This window comes from Diaporthe citri (assembly GCF_014595645.1).
Source record: "Diaporthe citri strain NFHF-8-4 chromosome Unknown scaffold_12, whole genome shotgun sequence".
Lineage (NCBI taxonomy): Eukaryota > Fungi > Ascomycota > Sordariomycetes > Diaporthales > Diaporthaceae > Diaporthe > Diaporthe citri.
In genome coordinates, this window is record NW_025064857.1 from 840,604 (window position 1) to 855,175 (window position 14,572).

The 14,572-nt window shown below is 48.7% G+C and overlaps 4 protein-coding genes across 4 annotated transcripts; 2 read left to right on the top strand and 2 right to left on the bottom strand.

Moving 5' to 3' along the window:
• Window positions 1–265: 265 nt before the first annotated feature.
• On the bottom strand, window positions 266–2,663 carry INS49_004529 (uncharacterized protein; the record flags this gene model as incomplete). The annotated part of the gene is made up of 2 exons (XM_043165318.1): window positions 266–272; window positions 2,470–2,663. 2 exons carry the CDS (start codon window positions 2,661–2,663, stop codon window positions 266–268), a joined length of 201 nt encoding a protein of 66 aa, XP_043018033.1.
• A 2,458-nt stretch (window positions 2,664–5,121) lies between these two features.
• On the top strand, window positions 5,122–7,110 carry INS49_004530 (uncharacterized protein; the record flags this gene model as incomplete). The annotated part of the gene is made up of 1 exon (XM_043165319.1): window positions 5,122–7,110. One exon carries the CDS (start codon window positions 5,122–5,124, stop codon window positions 7,108–7,110), a length of 1,989 nt encoding a protein of 662 aa, XP_043018034.1.
• A 288-nt stretch (window positions 7,111–7,398) lies between these two features.
• On the bottom strand, window positions 7,399–8,918 carry INS49_004531 (uncharacterized protein; the record flags this gene model as incomplete). The annotated part of the gene is made up of 5 exons (XM_043165320.1): window positions 7,399–7,467; window positions 7,543–7,813; window positions 7,879–8,198; window positions 8,271–8,837; window positions 8,892–8,918. 5 exons carry the CDS (start codon window positions 8,916–8,918, stop codon window positions 7,399–7,401), a joined length of 1,254 nt encoding a protein of 417 aa, XP_043018035.1.
• Window positions 8,919–9,985: 1,067 nt separating this feature from the next.
• Window positions 9,986–12,165, top strand: INS49_004532 (uncharacterized protein; the record flags this gene model as incomplete). Its single annotated transcript, XM_043165321.1, has 7 exons — window positions 9,986–10,251; window positions 10,312–10,404; window positions 10,458–10,665; window positions 10,723–11,011; window positions 11,160–11,861; window positions 11,915–11,979; window positions 12,052–12,165. The coding sequence occupies 7 exons, from the start codon at window positions 9,986–9,988 to the stop codon at window positions 12,163–12,165; spliced, it is 1,737 nt and encodes a 578-aa protein (XP_043018036.1).
• Window positions 12,166–14,572: the final 2,407 nt, after the last annotated feature.

Consider the following 14,572-nt stretch of genomic DNA (forward strand, 5'->3'; position numbering starts at 1 on the left):
CTATGGATTAAATTTATGCTAAATAAAATATATAATTTATAAGAATAAAATACTTATATAATAATGGATTTACTACTTAGCTATATAGCTTTAAAGGGAAAATAAGTATATAAAAAGAAATTTATAAATAACCTAGCTATTATAAAGCTTAGTTAAGTAATAAATAATAAGAATAATATTAAATTTAAATTTAAATAGGTTATTTAGGAATATAATTAAAAATTAAGCATAAACTATTTAAAGACTTTTTTTATAGTTTACTGCCCTAAAACCTATATTATGCTATTAATAATAATAATAAATAAAGGATATTATATATATAGTTATAATGTTAAAAATACGTTTTTATACTTTAATATTAATTTTAAAATATATATAAAATTACCTATATATATATATAATAAATTAAAATATAAAAATAAAGTTGCAAAATTAAATAAAGCTTTATATGAGCTAAAATAATTACTTATGCTTTAGTATAAATACTTAAAAAATATATTAATTAAGCTAGGATTTATTATTTGCCTATATAATGAAGGGGTATTTATATATCTTAATAAATAAGTTATATTTATATATTATGTAAACGATATTATTGTTATAGGACTTAATAATAATAATATAAATTTAATAATTAATAAATTATATAAAAATATAAAATTAAATTTTTAAGGAGATTTAATAGATTTCCTTAAAAGCGATATATATATAAATAGAGAAGATAAATAAATAATTATAAACTAAAATAAATATATGGATAAAATATTAAAAAGATTTAATATAAAAGAAAAGGTTAAGAAAAAGAAAATAATCCCTTAACTTATATTATATACTCTTAATAGAAAATTAAAAAAATATATTAACTAAGCTAATAAAAATACTATAAAATTATATTAATAATAAATAGGGTTTATATTATATGCTAGCTTAAAAACAAGGCTAAATTTAACTTATTTTATAAATAAGTTAACTAAATATATAGCAAATCTAGGGCCAAAGCATATAAAAGAATTAAATAAAATATAGGGATATATATATAAATTCCCATATATATTTAAAGTATATAATTACTTTGGAAATAATTTATAATTAATAGGCTATATAGATTTAAACTAGGGTAATAATATATTTATTGGAAAAAGCACCTTAAGTTATATATTTAGCTTATATAATATTAATAATAATAATAATAATAATAAAATAAATCTTATAAGCTGGAATTCTTAGCTATAAAAAATATTAGCATTTTCCTTTATGGAAGCAAAATATATGATATTAAGAGAAGCTATAAAAGAAGCTAAATATTTATATAATTTACTTAAATATTTTAATAATAATTTAAATATTGGCTTTAATTTTAAGCTCCTTATTATATATATAAATAATAATGGGGTTAAGAAATTAGCTAAAAATACTTTATTTTATAAAAGAATTAAATATATAAATATTATATATTATTATATAAGAGAAGCAATAGAAAATAATAAAGTAATATTAAAATATATAGATTTTAAGTAGAATTTAGTAGATTAGCTTATAAAATTAATAAATAGATTATATTATAAAGAGTTTAAAGAAAAGTATAGTTTAATAAAAAAATAATATAAATATTAAGCTAGAGAATAAAGAGATTTTCCACTTATATTATAATGCATGTAAAATAAATTAAGGTATTTATTTTTTAATAATTAGGGTTAAGATTTTTTCCTTTACTTATAAAATATATAAATAAATAAAGCAAACTTGATTATATATATATATAATATTACCTTAAATACTGGAGGTTTTCCCTTAAAAGAAATAATTAAAAATAATAAAGGTTTTTCCTGAAAAATAAGCGTTATTTATACGGCTTATATATACTATATATATATATATAATTATAATATATTTATATTGCGTTTATATATATTTAATTTTATATAGAAAACGTATTTTTATAGTGTATATAATATAAATAAAATGATGTGTGACTTTAATGTGTAAAAATGCCGTAATATACCGTAGCTATTATAAAATAACTAGTAAATCCTATATAAAGCTATAATTTGATATGTAATACTTTATTAGCTATAAGTTTAAGTTTAAGTAATAATAAATTTTTAAGTTTTTTGCCTAAATATATAAATACTTAATAAGTAAGTTTTTTCCTTTTTATAAGGTTTTCTTATTATATAACTAAATATTCCTTTTTTATAAATTAAATTCCTTATATATAATAAATAAATAAATAAAAGGGAATTAGTTTAAGGGGGGCTATTGGAATATTCTAGATATTTAGGCTATTATTAATATGGGATATCCTTTTCCCTATATGTTTGTCACTGTATGGAGGATAATAACTATAAATAGGGGCCTTCCCTCCCGTTGAATAGACGTTAGCTAGCCTAAAAGACTAAGCATCCAACGCTATTATTTGACAGGACGTTGGCTGAGGACGGATCCCAGCGAATCGTCACTGGTACAGACGTGAGAAGACAATCGTCTGTGTTGTCCTTGGACCTGACTGAATCCGTCGTATTGTTTGGGTGAAGGATGGCGATGCTACCACCGCAGGCAAACAGGGCCTCATCGTGCTGCTTCCCTGCAAGTCTCTTGAGATGGCTTAGTAAGTCAGCGGTCTCGGCGTTCAGTGCCGGCTTGTAAACAGTTTTTGGGGGCATGGTTGCAAGTAGTAATGGTGTGCTATCCACGGTGAGGTATCAGAAAGGCAATATGGTAACTACAAAGCGGGTGACGATAGCCTTTGATTAGGGGACGATGTGAAGTGAAACGAGCCACTGCCCTGCGTTCTGAGACGGATGAGAATGAAAAGAGAAAGAATGGGAGAGACGTAGTCGCCTCAGACTCCAGCTATATATACTGATGGGAGCTCTTGCCGGAATACTGACTGCAGTTACTGGCGACAGTGAGTTGTGAACAGCTTTTCCCAGAGTCGACTGCCTATATTCACAAAAAGTGCACGGGAAGGCCGCCACAGAGCCAACATAGATGTTATACTATTACCTGTTAAAGTTCCGTGGGACGTGGTGTTGGCCAGGCAGAAGCTTACAAAAAGCCATGTGCCCCCTGCCTGCCTCTGTCCAACTTCCTCACATCCCCACAAACTTGCTAGGACCAATCCCACCCGCTTAATGGTCATTGGGTGAAATACTGCTTCTGCTAGGCAGATCTGGTGGTGCTGCCTGTTGGTAGCTGCTGGCCGAAGACAAGCATCACGCGGACTAGAAAGAGGTGGCTGGCAAGGGTGAGGGTAGCCCCCCCCCCCTTAAGGAGGCCAAGTCTTGTCCTAACCCTGAGCGAACGCATCACGGAGCTCTTTTTTTTCTCTTTTTTTTTTTAAGGGTCATGATCTTGTGTTAAGTCTGAACGGCCGATTTGTATACATGATCCTCGTTCAAAACAACGAAAGATTGTCCAAAAGACATAGGCCTTGCCTTCCGCGTTAATTCCCGGTGATACTCTGCAAGGCATTGTTTACCAGCGCATAGTTAGGTAAGCACAAATATTGGATGCTGCCTAGGGTGGTAAGACGAGACTGCTCGACTACAGAGGCGCCAACGTTACCACGCTCTCAGTTCTGGTTAGACTCGCCGTCGTGCTCTCTGGAAAAGCAGTCGAAGCACCGCTGGGAGGAATTGTAATTCTCGTGGTGGCGATGAGGAGTCTGTTCGCGGTGGCCGTAACAACGATCTTCTTCTTCTCCTCAAGTGCTTCCATCCACAACCTTACCTAGGTACCCTCCATATCTCCCACAATGCGCACTTGGAATTGCGGATCCTCCTCATAGGTGAGGTGACACATCCGCCCGCCGACCACATTGCCATCATTGTGGACGAAGAGGAGGTTCTTATAGTCGAGATTCAAATCTGGGTGCAGCGAGCTGTCGCCTTGTGAGGCACTCAAATCGACATGGCAGACTTTGGCAGTATTTTCATCGCTGGTACTATTATCCCCAACAATATGCCAGGTTGAAGTTGTAATGGGCGACTACCCCAATCCGCCGTCGGGGATGAGCCGGATCAATGGGTCTGTCGTGGCCAGCCATGGGCGGCACTATACATGCTTGGAAACATAACCATGTCAAAATCACACTAATACTCAGAAGTTCTAAGGGAGGAACTTATGAGCCATCATTGAGAACAGGAAAGCTATGATTGGTAGTCATGGTTTTCTCGACGGCACCAGGCCTCCTTGTATACATGAAGGAGGCAAAGCATCGCGAGCCAGGTGTCTGTGAGTCGAAACCGTAGGCATCTATGAATTGCTTGCCTCTTCGCGATCCTCGGCTCCCTGGAAGTGGTCGAATGTCCTCTCCTCAGAGTCAGTCATAGGACAGCCAGAGCTTGCCCAGGTATATACCTAAGGTGGGAGGTGATGATAATATTCTAATCTTACATCTACTAAACAGGAGGGATAACTATAGAGGTAGAAAATCAGGACAGGATGGCAAAGTGACACACCCCTTGGACCTTTTGTCCCAATCTTTACGGTATGTTCTCGACAGAGATTTTGTATACCAGCCCTTAGGTGTAGGGTCCACGGGTCTCTGTCCCCCTCGCAGCGACCTTGTCGGGCATCTTTCTGCAACTGATAAGAACAAAAAGGTGCGGTCTGCAGAGGCAGGCTAATCTATATGGATTATGAACTCCGGGTCCACATGCTATGCTGATGGTGGGTGGGTTAGGGTCGCTGTAGTGACGGGGTGGATCAAGAAAATTACATGCAACGCGCTTAAACACTCTGCCCCGGGAGCAAAGTTTGGGTAGTTCCCGGCGAGAATTGCCCTGCGGTGCAAAACTCGGCGCTAAAGTTTTTCAAGACTGTTGCCGCTAATGCGGCAAGACGTGGTGGGCGGGCAGGACCCTGAAGTGAAAAGAAAAAAAATATAAACGGGCAAAAAGTGACCCAGGTGGCGAGCAGATGTGTGGAACCTCTTGACATCACTCCACCGGTCGGGCATGGATGCGGGCGCCTGTCGCCCCACGATGGCTTCATCGGGCTGCCCGCCCCCCACGGCTGCAGTATAAACGCGCCTCTGCTGCTGCGTTGTAGTGGGAGGAGGGGCACATCGCGGATTCTGACCTCGACAACAAAGAACCCCCTGTTTATGTTCTCAAGATGGGCAAGAACCACGAAGTCGAATACGACAGCCGCGCCTCTCACGACGGCGGTGATGGCGCATCTCTTGGCCGCCGGACGTCCGCCCTCGAGGAGGTGCCCACCCTCGTGCCTCCGCCCGGGTTTCCAGGCCTGCCGGTCCGCCGGCGGAGTACCGCATCTCGGCACAGTGTGACCTTCTCGGAGGACGCGAGGCGGCACTCGCACGCGGTGGAGGATGACGACGACGGCGAGGCCCTCGAGGCCCTCACGCAGAGCGCCTCGGCCATCAGCCGCCAGATCTCGCGCCGGCGCGAGTCGTCCGACAACGTCTTCGAGCTGCCCATGATCCAGCGGCCCCGCGCCGCCAAGCCAGGACTACCCAGCACCATCCGCGAGGTTCCGTCCAACCTGCCCACGCCGTCGTCAACACGCCCCCCGTCCCCGACGACGCCGTCCGGTCGCCTCGCCGGGTCGACAGACTACTTTGGCCACGGCACCGCCACAGCCACAGGCACCAGCAGCACCGCGCCGTCGTCGCCCCAGAGCGACGCCGCGTACGAGACGGGCGCCGGGCAGCAGGCGTACCCGGACATCGGCGTCATCAGGTCCTGGCGCGGCGCCATGATCCTGTGCTGCACCTGCGGCGCGCAGCTGATGGACAATGTTTTCATGACGGGCGTTAATATCGCCCTGCCGGCCATCCAGAAGGACTTTGGCGTCGGCGGCTCCGACCTGCAGTGGCTCATCTCGGCCTACACACTGACTTTTGGCGGTTTCCTCCTGCTCGCGGGCGTCCTATCAGACCGGTACGGACGCAAGATGATATTCTGCGCCGGCATGGCCACCTTGAGTGCCTGGACACTTGCGGACGGCTTTGCTCCCAACTTCATTTCGCTGGCCATTTTCAGGGCACTGCAAGGAGTCGGGGCGGCCATGACTGTTCCGAGTGCCGTCGGCATCATATCCAACTACTTCGTCAGCAGCGACCGCACCCTCGCACTGACCATATTCGGCGCATCTGGTGCGGTCGGCTTCTGCCTCGGCCTCGTCTTCGGCGGGTTCCTCACCTCCAGCTTGGGGTGGAGGTACATCTTCTACCTCGCCGTCGTCTTCACCGGCGTCATCGGCGTCCTGGGCACGTTCTGCCTCCCCAAGGACAGGATGGAGGGCCACGCCCGCCCCAAGCTCGACTTCGTCGGCGCCGGCCTCTCGACGGCGGGGCTCATCCTGCTGAGCTTCGTCCTGTCCAGCGGCGGCGAGTACGGCTGGGGCAAGGCCTTCATCATCGTGCTGCTGGTCCTCAGCGTCGCCATGATCGTCGCCTTCACCTACGTCGAGAAGAAGGTCCCCAACCCAATCATGCCCTTGTCACTTTGGAAGCTGGAGAACTTCGCGGCGTTGTGGATCGGCGGCTTCGTAATGTACGGCGGCTACCAGACGACAGTCTACTTCGTCACCCTCATGGCCCAGGAGATCAACCACCTCAGCGCGGGCCAGACGGCCCTGCGCTTCCTGCCCATGGGCTGCACGGGGTTTGTGTTCAGCCTGGGCATGTCGCGCGCCCTCGAGGTCTGCAACACAAAGTGGCTGCTCGTCGCCGGCATGGTCGTCTGCGCCCTGTCGCCCGTCCCGGGGGCCCTCATGTCCGACGGCGGCGACATCAGCTTCTGGAGGAACGTCTTCCCCACCACCATCCTGAGCGTCGCCGGCGTCACCATCGTCTACTGCACCATCACGGTCGTCCTGCTGGCATCGGTGCCCGTCAACGTGCAGAGCATGTGCGGCGGCATGATCAACACCGCTTTTCAGATCGGGAGCGGTGTCGGGCTGGCGCTGGCGAGTGCTGTGGTGCAGGCTGTTGACACGGCAAAGGGGCACTCGGCGCTGCTGCAGTACAAGACGGGGCTGTGGTGCTGCGTTGGGCTGGCTGGTGTTGGACTGGTTGCGAGTGTGTTTGGTGTCAAGGATAGAGGGAAGTCCGTGGGAGGCCATGTTATGATGCATTGATGCTTCTTTGGGAGTGAGCTTCGCACGAGGTTAATGAGACTACGATGAAGGACTACATAATAATTTTGCAAGCGCGGGTGGATTTTTCATCTCCAATATAGATGGTATGGATTGGCATGCGAATAGATTTATAGATGGGCTGCATGACAACAGAAGGATTGACAATACTCGTGGTCATGATTTGACTGCCTGACATAATTCTAACAATTAGGACTGCTGCCATGACAAGTGCTCGCTAGACAGTTGGAGGCGTATCTCGGGAGGAATTCCGTCCCAATGTAAATGCGTCTATGCCCCGTTCTGGACTGCAGGCGGCTTGTAGTACTGTGTGAAATCATGCATGACAGTAAGCAAGCCCTGGGTATTGTCAGCTCGAGATGGAAGACAATTGCCTCGTCTCTTCAAACGCATGGCCTATTGGATGGGACTCACCTTTTTCATCTCTTCTGCAAACTCCTCGTCCTTGTTTGCCCTCTCTACCGCCTGGAAGAACGGGTCTGCCTTGATAGCCTCCGGGCTGGGATCCCACACCCTGCGGATGTTGCTTGAGGAAATTGGATTGATGATGTCGTTGTACTTTTGGATCCGGACCTCAGAGTACTTATCCAGGATACTGTCGTCGAGCTGGCCCGTGGCTATGCCGTACAGACAATCGAAGAGATTGCCTGCGTCAACTAGGCCTCCAGTGAGACCCATGCCGCCGCTACAGATAAAGACATCAGCGACATCATCCACCTGACCAGAAACATGGGATGAAGGACCACTTACAAAGGGTTGCATACGTGAGCCGCATCAGCAGCGAGACAGACACGCCCCACCCGGAACTTCTCGGCGCAGCGCTGGTGGATCTTGTACGGGCTGAAGTTGACGACTTTATACTCATCCGGCTCCGGCGCCCCGGGCACAAACTGCTTGAACTTCCACGGCAGCCGCTCCTGCATCTGCTCCCTCGTCAGACCCGCGTCCTCGCCGTACGTGATTCGCAGCAGGCCGTCGTTGGCCAGCTGCGCGATCATCGGGAAGTGGTCCGGGTGGATCATGAAGGTCGACGAAGTCCACTTGTAGTCCTTGAACTTGGGGTAGTACACCTGCGCAGGGATCAGCCAGGGCGCCCTTGAGATAATACGTGATTCATAGTGGGGGGGGGGGGGGGAGCTCACGTTTGTGGCGACAATCTGCTTGTCCCATGTGAAGCCCGGGAATTCGCTGCCGAACAGCTCGCGACGGACTTTGCTGGGCGCGCCGTCACACCCGACAATATAATCCGCCTCGAGCCTCTTCTCACCTTGCGGCGTTTTCACATTCACCCAAGCCTTGTCCTCGTCCTGGCCAACAGACAAGACCTCGTGGCTAAGCAGCACCTTCCCGCTCGGGTGTCGCGCGAGATGGTCATTCATCAGCGGCAGCAGCTCGTCCAAGGGCAAAGATATGTTGGTCTCCCCCCCTGGTGGATTATCTGCCAGGAGGGTGCAGACCTGCTCGAATGTCTTCTCCCCGCCGACCTCGAGGATCCGCCAGCTCACGCCGTCCGGGATGAAGGCGTTCTTCATGATGTCCTCCATCAGCCCCGCGCGCCGCAGCTCGTAGATTGTTGGTGAGTTGTAGAAGCTGGCGCGGGGGTTGCGGTCTATCTCGTCCCCTTTCTCAACAACGGTGACCGAGATGCCCTTCTGTGCCAGCATCAGGGCAAGGAGGAGGCCGGCCGGCCCTGCGCCGACGATGATCACCTTTTGTGACATCAGCATGCCATTTGCATGTCGACTGAGGACATGAAAACTCACATTGAATCCTTCCTTAACCTTTGCCATCTCGAGTGTGTGGATTTGGAGTGTGGTACAATGTTTACAGGTTGCTACGCAAACAGACTAAACGTTCTACCGGCGAGTATTGAATAACCCAAATCAAGCTCGCGCGAGACTTCGGCATCAAGTTATTTGGCCGAAACCCGGTAGCACCCACTCCCCTCTGTTTCATGCACTTGTAGCATTCACGTGCCCGTAAATGCATAGCTGCTTAAATCCGTCCTACGTCAATGAACTATTTCTAGGGGGGCGGTAGTTGTGGAGATTGCGGGGAAAACAGAGTTCCGTAGGGGGGTTCCCCATGGGGTTGCGGATGAACTATTTTCTGATGCACACGTCTGCGGGGAGCTCTCTGCTCCTGACAAGTCTTGGAGGGCAGCGAGGTCGATGCCTCGTTACAGATCCCTCATCGGGTTGCGTATCCAAGGGTCATCTGTGTAATGAGTATTCTCAAGGCGGCAGCAGATATATTGGTTCTGTGGCACAGATATATTGGTTCTGTGGCACGTCTACATCAGAAATACTCTGACATAAATCCAATTGCACGTGAGCTTAGGAAAATGCTCCGGTCTGCAAGACATTCTACTGAGGCTAATAATAATCCGATCAATGCTACCTCGTTTTATCTCAATAACATTTCACCGGATCTCGGCTTCGAGACTACCAAGACTGCTGCAAACACTCATCGGATTGTCGAGAGACCCCGAGGGTTTCAAATACCGAGGCTTGAGAAGACAAGTCAGAAATCTGTCATCAGGTGGCATACAGACCTCGCCAATTCGAGACGTAGTATGGAGGGGTCTGCTGCATGGATACGCTGAGCTGATCCTGACCAATTGCCACTCGCGAAGTTAATCTCCTCCTCCCGCTCAAGCTCGATCTAAGCCAAGAGTTTCCGAGGCCCGTGGGGAGGAGACCGACTGACACATTTGGGTACCGACGACATCTGCTACTCGCGTACGCAAACATCTACAGAAAGCAATATCGTCAGAAGAGATATACTCAACACAAGTACAACGGCGCATACCTAGATACTGTCTACACCCATATTCGTCACAACATCTTCGGACAAAATGGTTGCACAGACAGAACCCCGATACGCGGACCCCATCTACCAGACGGCCCACGACAACACCTACAATAAGCCGATCATCCAGGGCATCCCTGACGTACTGCCACCGGGCGTATCTCAAAATGACTTCGACAGCGCGCTCAAGCAGATCGCCGCATCCCTCGGGGAGGATTCCGTTTTCCGAGGCGAGAGGCTGAAGGAATACGTAGATCCATACGAGATCCCCGAGGGAGGCCATGAGAGGAAGGTTCCCGGGGCTGCCGTCTGGTGAGCATATTTGTCCGATGAATGCACGACGAACAGGATTTCTGACTGAAAACCACACAGTCCGTCCTCTGTCGAGGAGCTGCAGGCTGCTCTCAAGGTGGTCAATGAGTTCAAGATCCCGGTGTGGACTGTGTCCCGCGGCAAGAACCTGGGGTGAGTTAGAACCGTGGTCAAGTAATCGTGGGTCCTCGCTGAATCGAAGACAGATATGGAGGGCCTGCGCCCGTCGTGAACGGATCCTTCGTCATGGATCTCCACAGGATGAACAAAGTCCTCGAGGTCAACGAGAAATTCTCCTACGCGGTAGTGGAGCCAGGGGTCACATTTGGTGACCTGTATTCCTACTGCGTCCAGAAGAATCTCAAGGTCTGGCCCAGCACCGCCTCTCTCGGCTGGGGCAGCGTGGTTGGCAATGTAAGCATTCCAGGCATCGTCTTTTCTTTTTGGAAGAGTTCTTCTAATCCTCTCTAGACCCTGGATAGGGGAATGGGTTTCATTCCCTCTGGTATCCACCACGAGAACATCGCTGGGCTCGAGGTAGTCCTTGCCAACGGAGATGTCGTTCGCACCGGCCAGTTCGCGATGACCTCTTCGCCATCCGCCCACCTGACCCACCTCAGCTTCGGGCCCTCTATTGATGGGCTCTTCCTCCAGAGCAATCTGGGCATCGTGACCAAGTTGGGAATCCATATGACGCCGCAGCCTCAAGCGTACATGCCATGCACTTTCGACATGCCTGACTTTGATGACATCGAGACCAGTAAGTGACTTATTTTCCTCTTACCTGAACACTTTCAAAGGCGGAGCGTGAGATAATGGCTTTCCCGAGAATTTTAACATCTGCCTTAACAACCGCTTCCCGATCCCTTTCGTCTGTATGACGGGGCCAGCCTACTGACAGACCCCAGTAACCGACGTATTCGGGGAGATGCGTCGCAACAAGACCCTCCCAACAATAGTCTACGTCTTCAGCCTGATCGAGTGGTCCGCCATCTTCGGCCCGCGGCACAAGTACTGGGAGGGCGACGGGCCCATCCCGGACTGGAAGATCAAGGAGATGCAGGAGGAGCTCGACACGGGGTTCTGGACCGTCAAGTGGGGCTTCTACGGGCCCAAGGACGTCCTCCAGGCGCAGTACAACGAGGTGCAGCGCGTCGTGTCCAGGGCGGCGCCCAAGGGCCGCCTGCGGAACACGCTCTTCTCGGGCGGCGACGAGGCCCAGCTCCTCGAGGCGGCGTCGGTGCCGCAGCCCTACGGGGGCATGTTCGTCGGCGTCCCCAGCATGTTCTCCATCCCCATGGTGGACTTCTACAACCCCAAGGAGGGCGGCGGCGTCGGCGCCCACGGCGCGTACTCGCCCATCGTCCCGCTGGACGGCAAGACGATGAAGAAGTGGGTCACGGCGGCGAGGAAGGTCTACGAGTCCCAGGGCCTGGACCTGTGCTGCGACTACTTCATGCACGAGCGCCACGCCGTCTTCGTCTGCATGCTGTGCTTCGACAAGACCAGCTCCAAGCAGCGCCAGGCCATTGAGAATGTGTTCAACGGGCTCTTCGAGGAGGGGTCGAAGATGGGGTTCGCGAAGTACCGCTCTCACATCGCGCACATGGGTGAGGCCCGAATGATTCGACAAATGCCGGGGCATAATGCTGACCCAAACCAGACCAGGTTGCCGAGCTTTTCGACTTCAACAATCACGCGTATCGCAGATTCGTGGAGACCATCAAGGTGAGATTTTCCCGATGAATGACACATGTACCTGGAGCTTCGGGACACGGCTAACCAGAGACAATGCCACAGGACTCGCTTGATCCCAACGGTGTTCTGTCACCAGGCAAGATGGGTATCTGGCCGAAGAGGTTTAGAGATCAGAAGTGGAACGTGGAGAAAAATCGCAGCGAGGCCAGACTGTGAAGAGGATCGCAGATAAGTTCGCCAATGGCAAAACGATATTTGAAATATGCGCCAGGGAGGATCTTTGATGGCGTACATGAATACAAACTGTAAACCCGGATTAAGTCAGCTGCCGAGCCTAAGTGTGTGGCGATTTGCCTCAACTCAAGATGACCCGGTAGAACCTACAGCAGTAACCAATGTTACGGAGCATTTATACTATGTACGGCAGCTGACATGAAGGTTATATCATTTCTAGCGAAGCTTATGAATTTGGATCTGTTTGTGTTGTGTCTAAGCTGACTACTGTTGAATGTACATTGCGACAGAGGTTGAATTCGCATTGGATTTCCGATAGCGATCAACTCCACGAGAGAAAGGACCACCTCAAACGATGTTCCCGCGTTTAATCTGAATTAGTGTTCGCGGACATCCGTACAGCTTACACAGTGACGGTAGGATATGGGGCAGTGCTGCGAAGAGGCCCATGGTGCACCCGTGGCCCAGCTGCGGCTGGACACCTAAATACTCCAAGGGCGGCGCGCGGGCGGTCCAAACGTGCGTCGGATGTCCGCGCCCCATTCACAAGGCGACGTATCTCGACCAGCTGATGGGCTCGTTCTGCTTTGCGAGCTCTCGTGACCCGGAGGGGTTCCAAGTAGGCCTTCGTTCCGGGTTGCGTGGCGAACCCACAGACGCCTCGACAGCTTTTGATTCCCGACGTGATGCCCGATAGGCGCAAGACTGTGGTTTTTGTGGGTAAGCCCCGACGAATAGTCCAATCTTACCCAGTCACTCGTTAAGGTTTATGTTTGTTTGAGGTCTCATGATCGTTGGTGATGTGTGACTCTGGCGTATTTAAATCATCGTCACCTGCGGCGCAGCACATAGCCTCGAAACGAAACACCTCCTTCAGCCCAGTGATCCATGTCATCATCACCCGAGGGGAAACATCTAGGTCATTAGCTTCCGCTTGGTACAGAGGCTCGCTCGTCAACAATCTCTGTGACAGGTCTCACACTCATCGCATCACTCTACGATCCAATGATACATGTGTATGTATTCTTCGCGAAGCCACCGCCAGGAGTCAGATTGAAGGTGTAAAATTGGATGGGGTATAATTCAGCAGACTAAGTTCCATCATTTACACCAGAGAGATCTGGGTGTCGTGCATGAACAAACAGAAACCGCACACCCGTCCGGTCCTGGGGAACCTTGGGTAGAGGATGGTATGGTACAGCGTCTGGAGCTTTGGTTAAAAGCGAAGTTACCCATGTGATATATTTACCTGGCACTGCTTAGTAGCCTATTCTGTCTTTGAGGAATGATAGGAAAAGAAGTGCTAAATGCAAGGCCAACCAGCCACTTGGCCCCTGAGGACAGGTAGATGCTCACAATTGATACCACACTCCACGACTACGATAGAACTACAGCTACAATGAAAAACCAGTATGTTTCCCTTGGAATGGAAAGTTGTACGGTGACAAGGTCCTATCTGTCCACGCATTCCCAGACATACGCCCGTCTCCAAGAATCTCACGATATCTGAAGCATTGCAGCATCATTGTCCCGAGGATATGTAAACCGTCTGCTACAAGGCCCGACCATGAGTCGTGCCACTATCACTTCCTCAAAGCTTCCCAGAGGAATTGACAAATCAACGAGAGGCCTATCGACACTCCCCTCGATGCACCGTGACCTATCCAGCTACACAGTGCCAGACATCGCCTCATTTAACCCCATGTCCAACTCAAACCACCTCGACCGATACACTGCAGCGTACATAGTCACATCGTCCCCCCTCAATTCAACGTCAAGACTGTTGTGCGCACGTTGGGTTTACCTGGTCTATGGTACGCGCACTACCAAATGCGAATGGCAGCCCAGGTTGCCAACCCTCCCCTGTATTAACTAAGGCACGACTATAACACACTACAAAACGTTAAGTGGATATAATATAGGCAGGCGTAGTATCTATAGAAAAAAGCAAAACGACGTGTGGATCGGCCGTTTTATGACCGCAACAGGATTCACGGCGCAGCTGTCAGTGTCGGGCGAAACGCCCGGGAGGGGAAGTGAAAGCCGTGCTCGATCCACGGGACAAGACGCATCGGTCCCCAACCTCCCCAAGAGCCTCATGCTCATGTAATTGAGATTGGGAATAGTTGGGATGTGCGACAACAGTGTTGTGCATCTGATGTGTGCTCAGTGGGAAATTACCGTGGTTGGCCTTGGAGGGGACATCCGAGTTCCAAGGTTCTTCCGAGCTCCGAAAGCGATCGCGAACTGGAGGCCAGAGTGGAGGCCAGGGCGATGGAAACCGCATCGTCGACATCCCGCGCATCGGTTAACAGCCGGATATGTGATGGATGGACAGACAGACTGCAGTTCTTCAAACGACTAGGGGCCAGTGGGGGGGTCGTGTCCA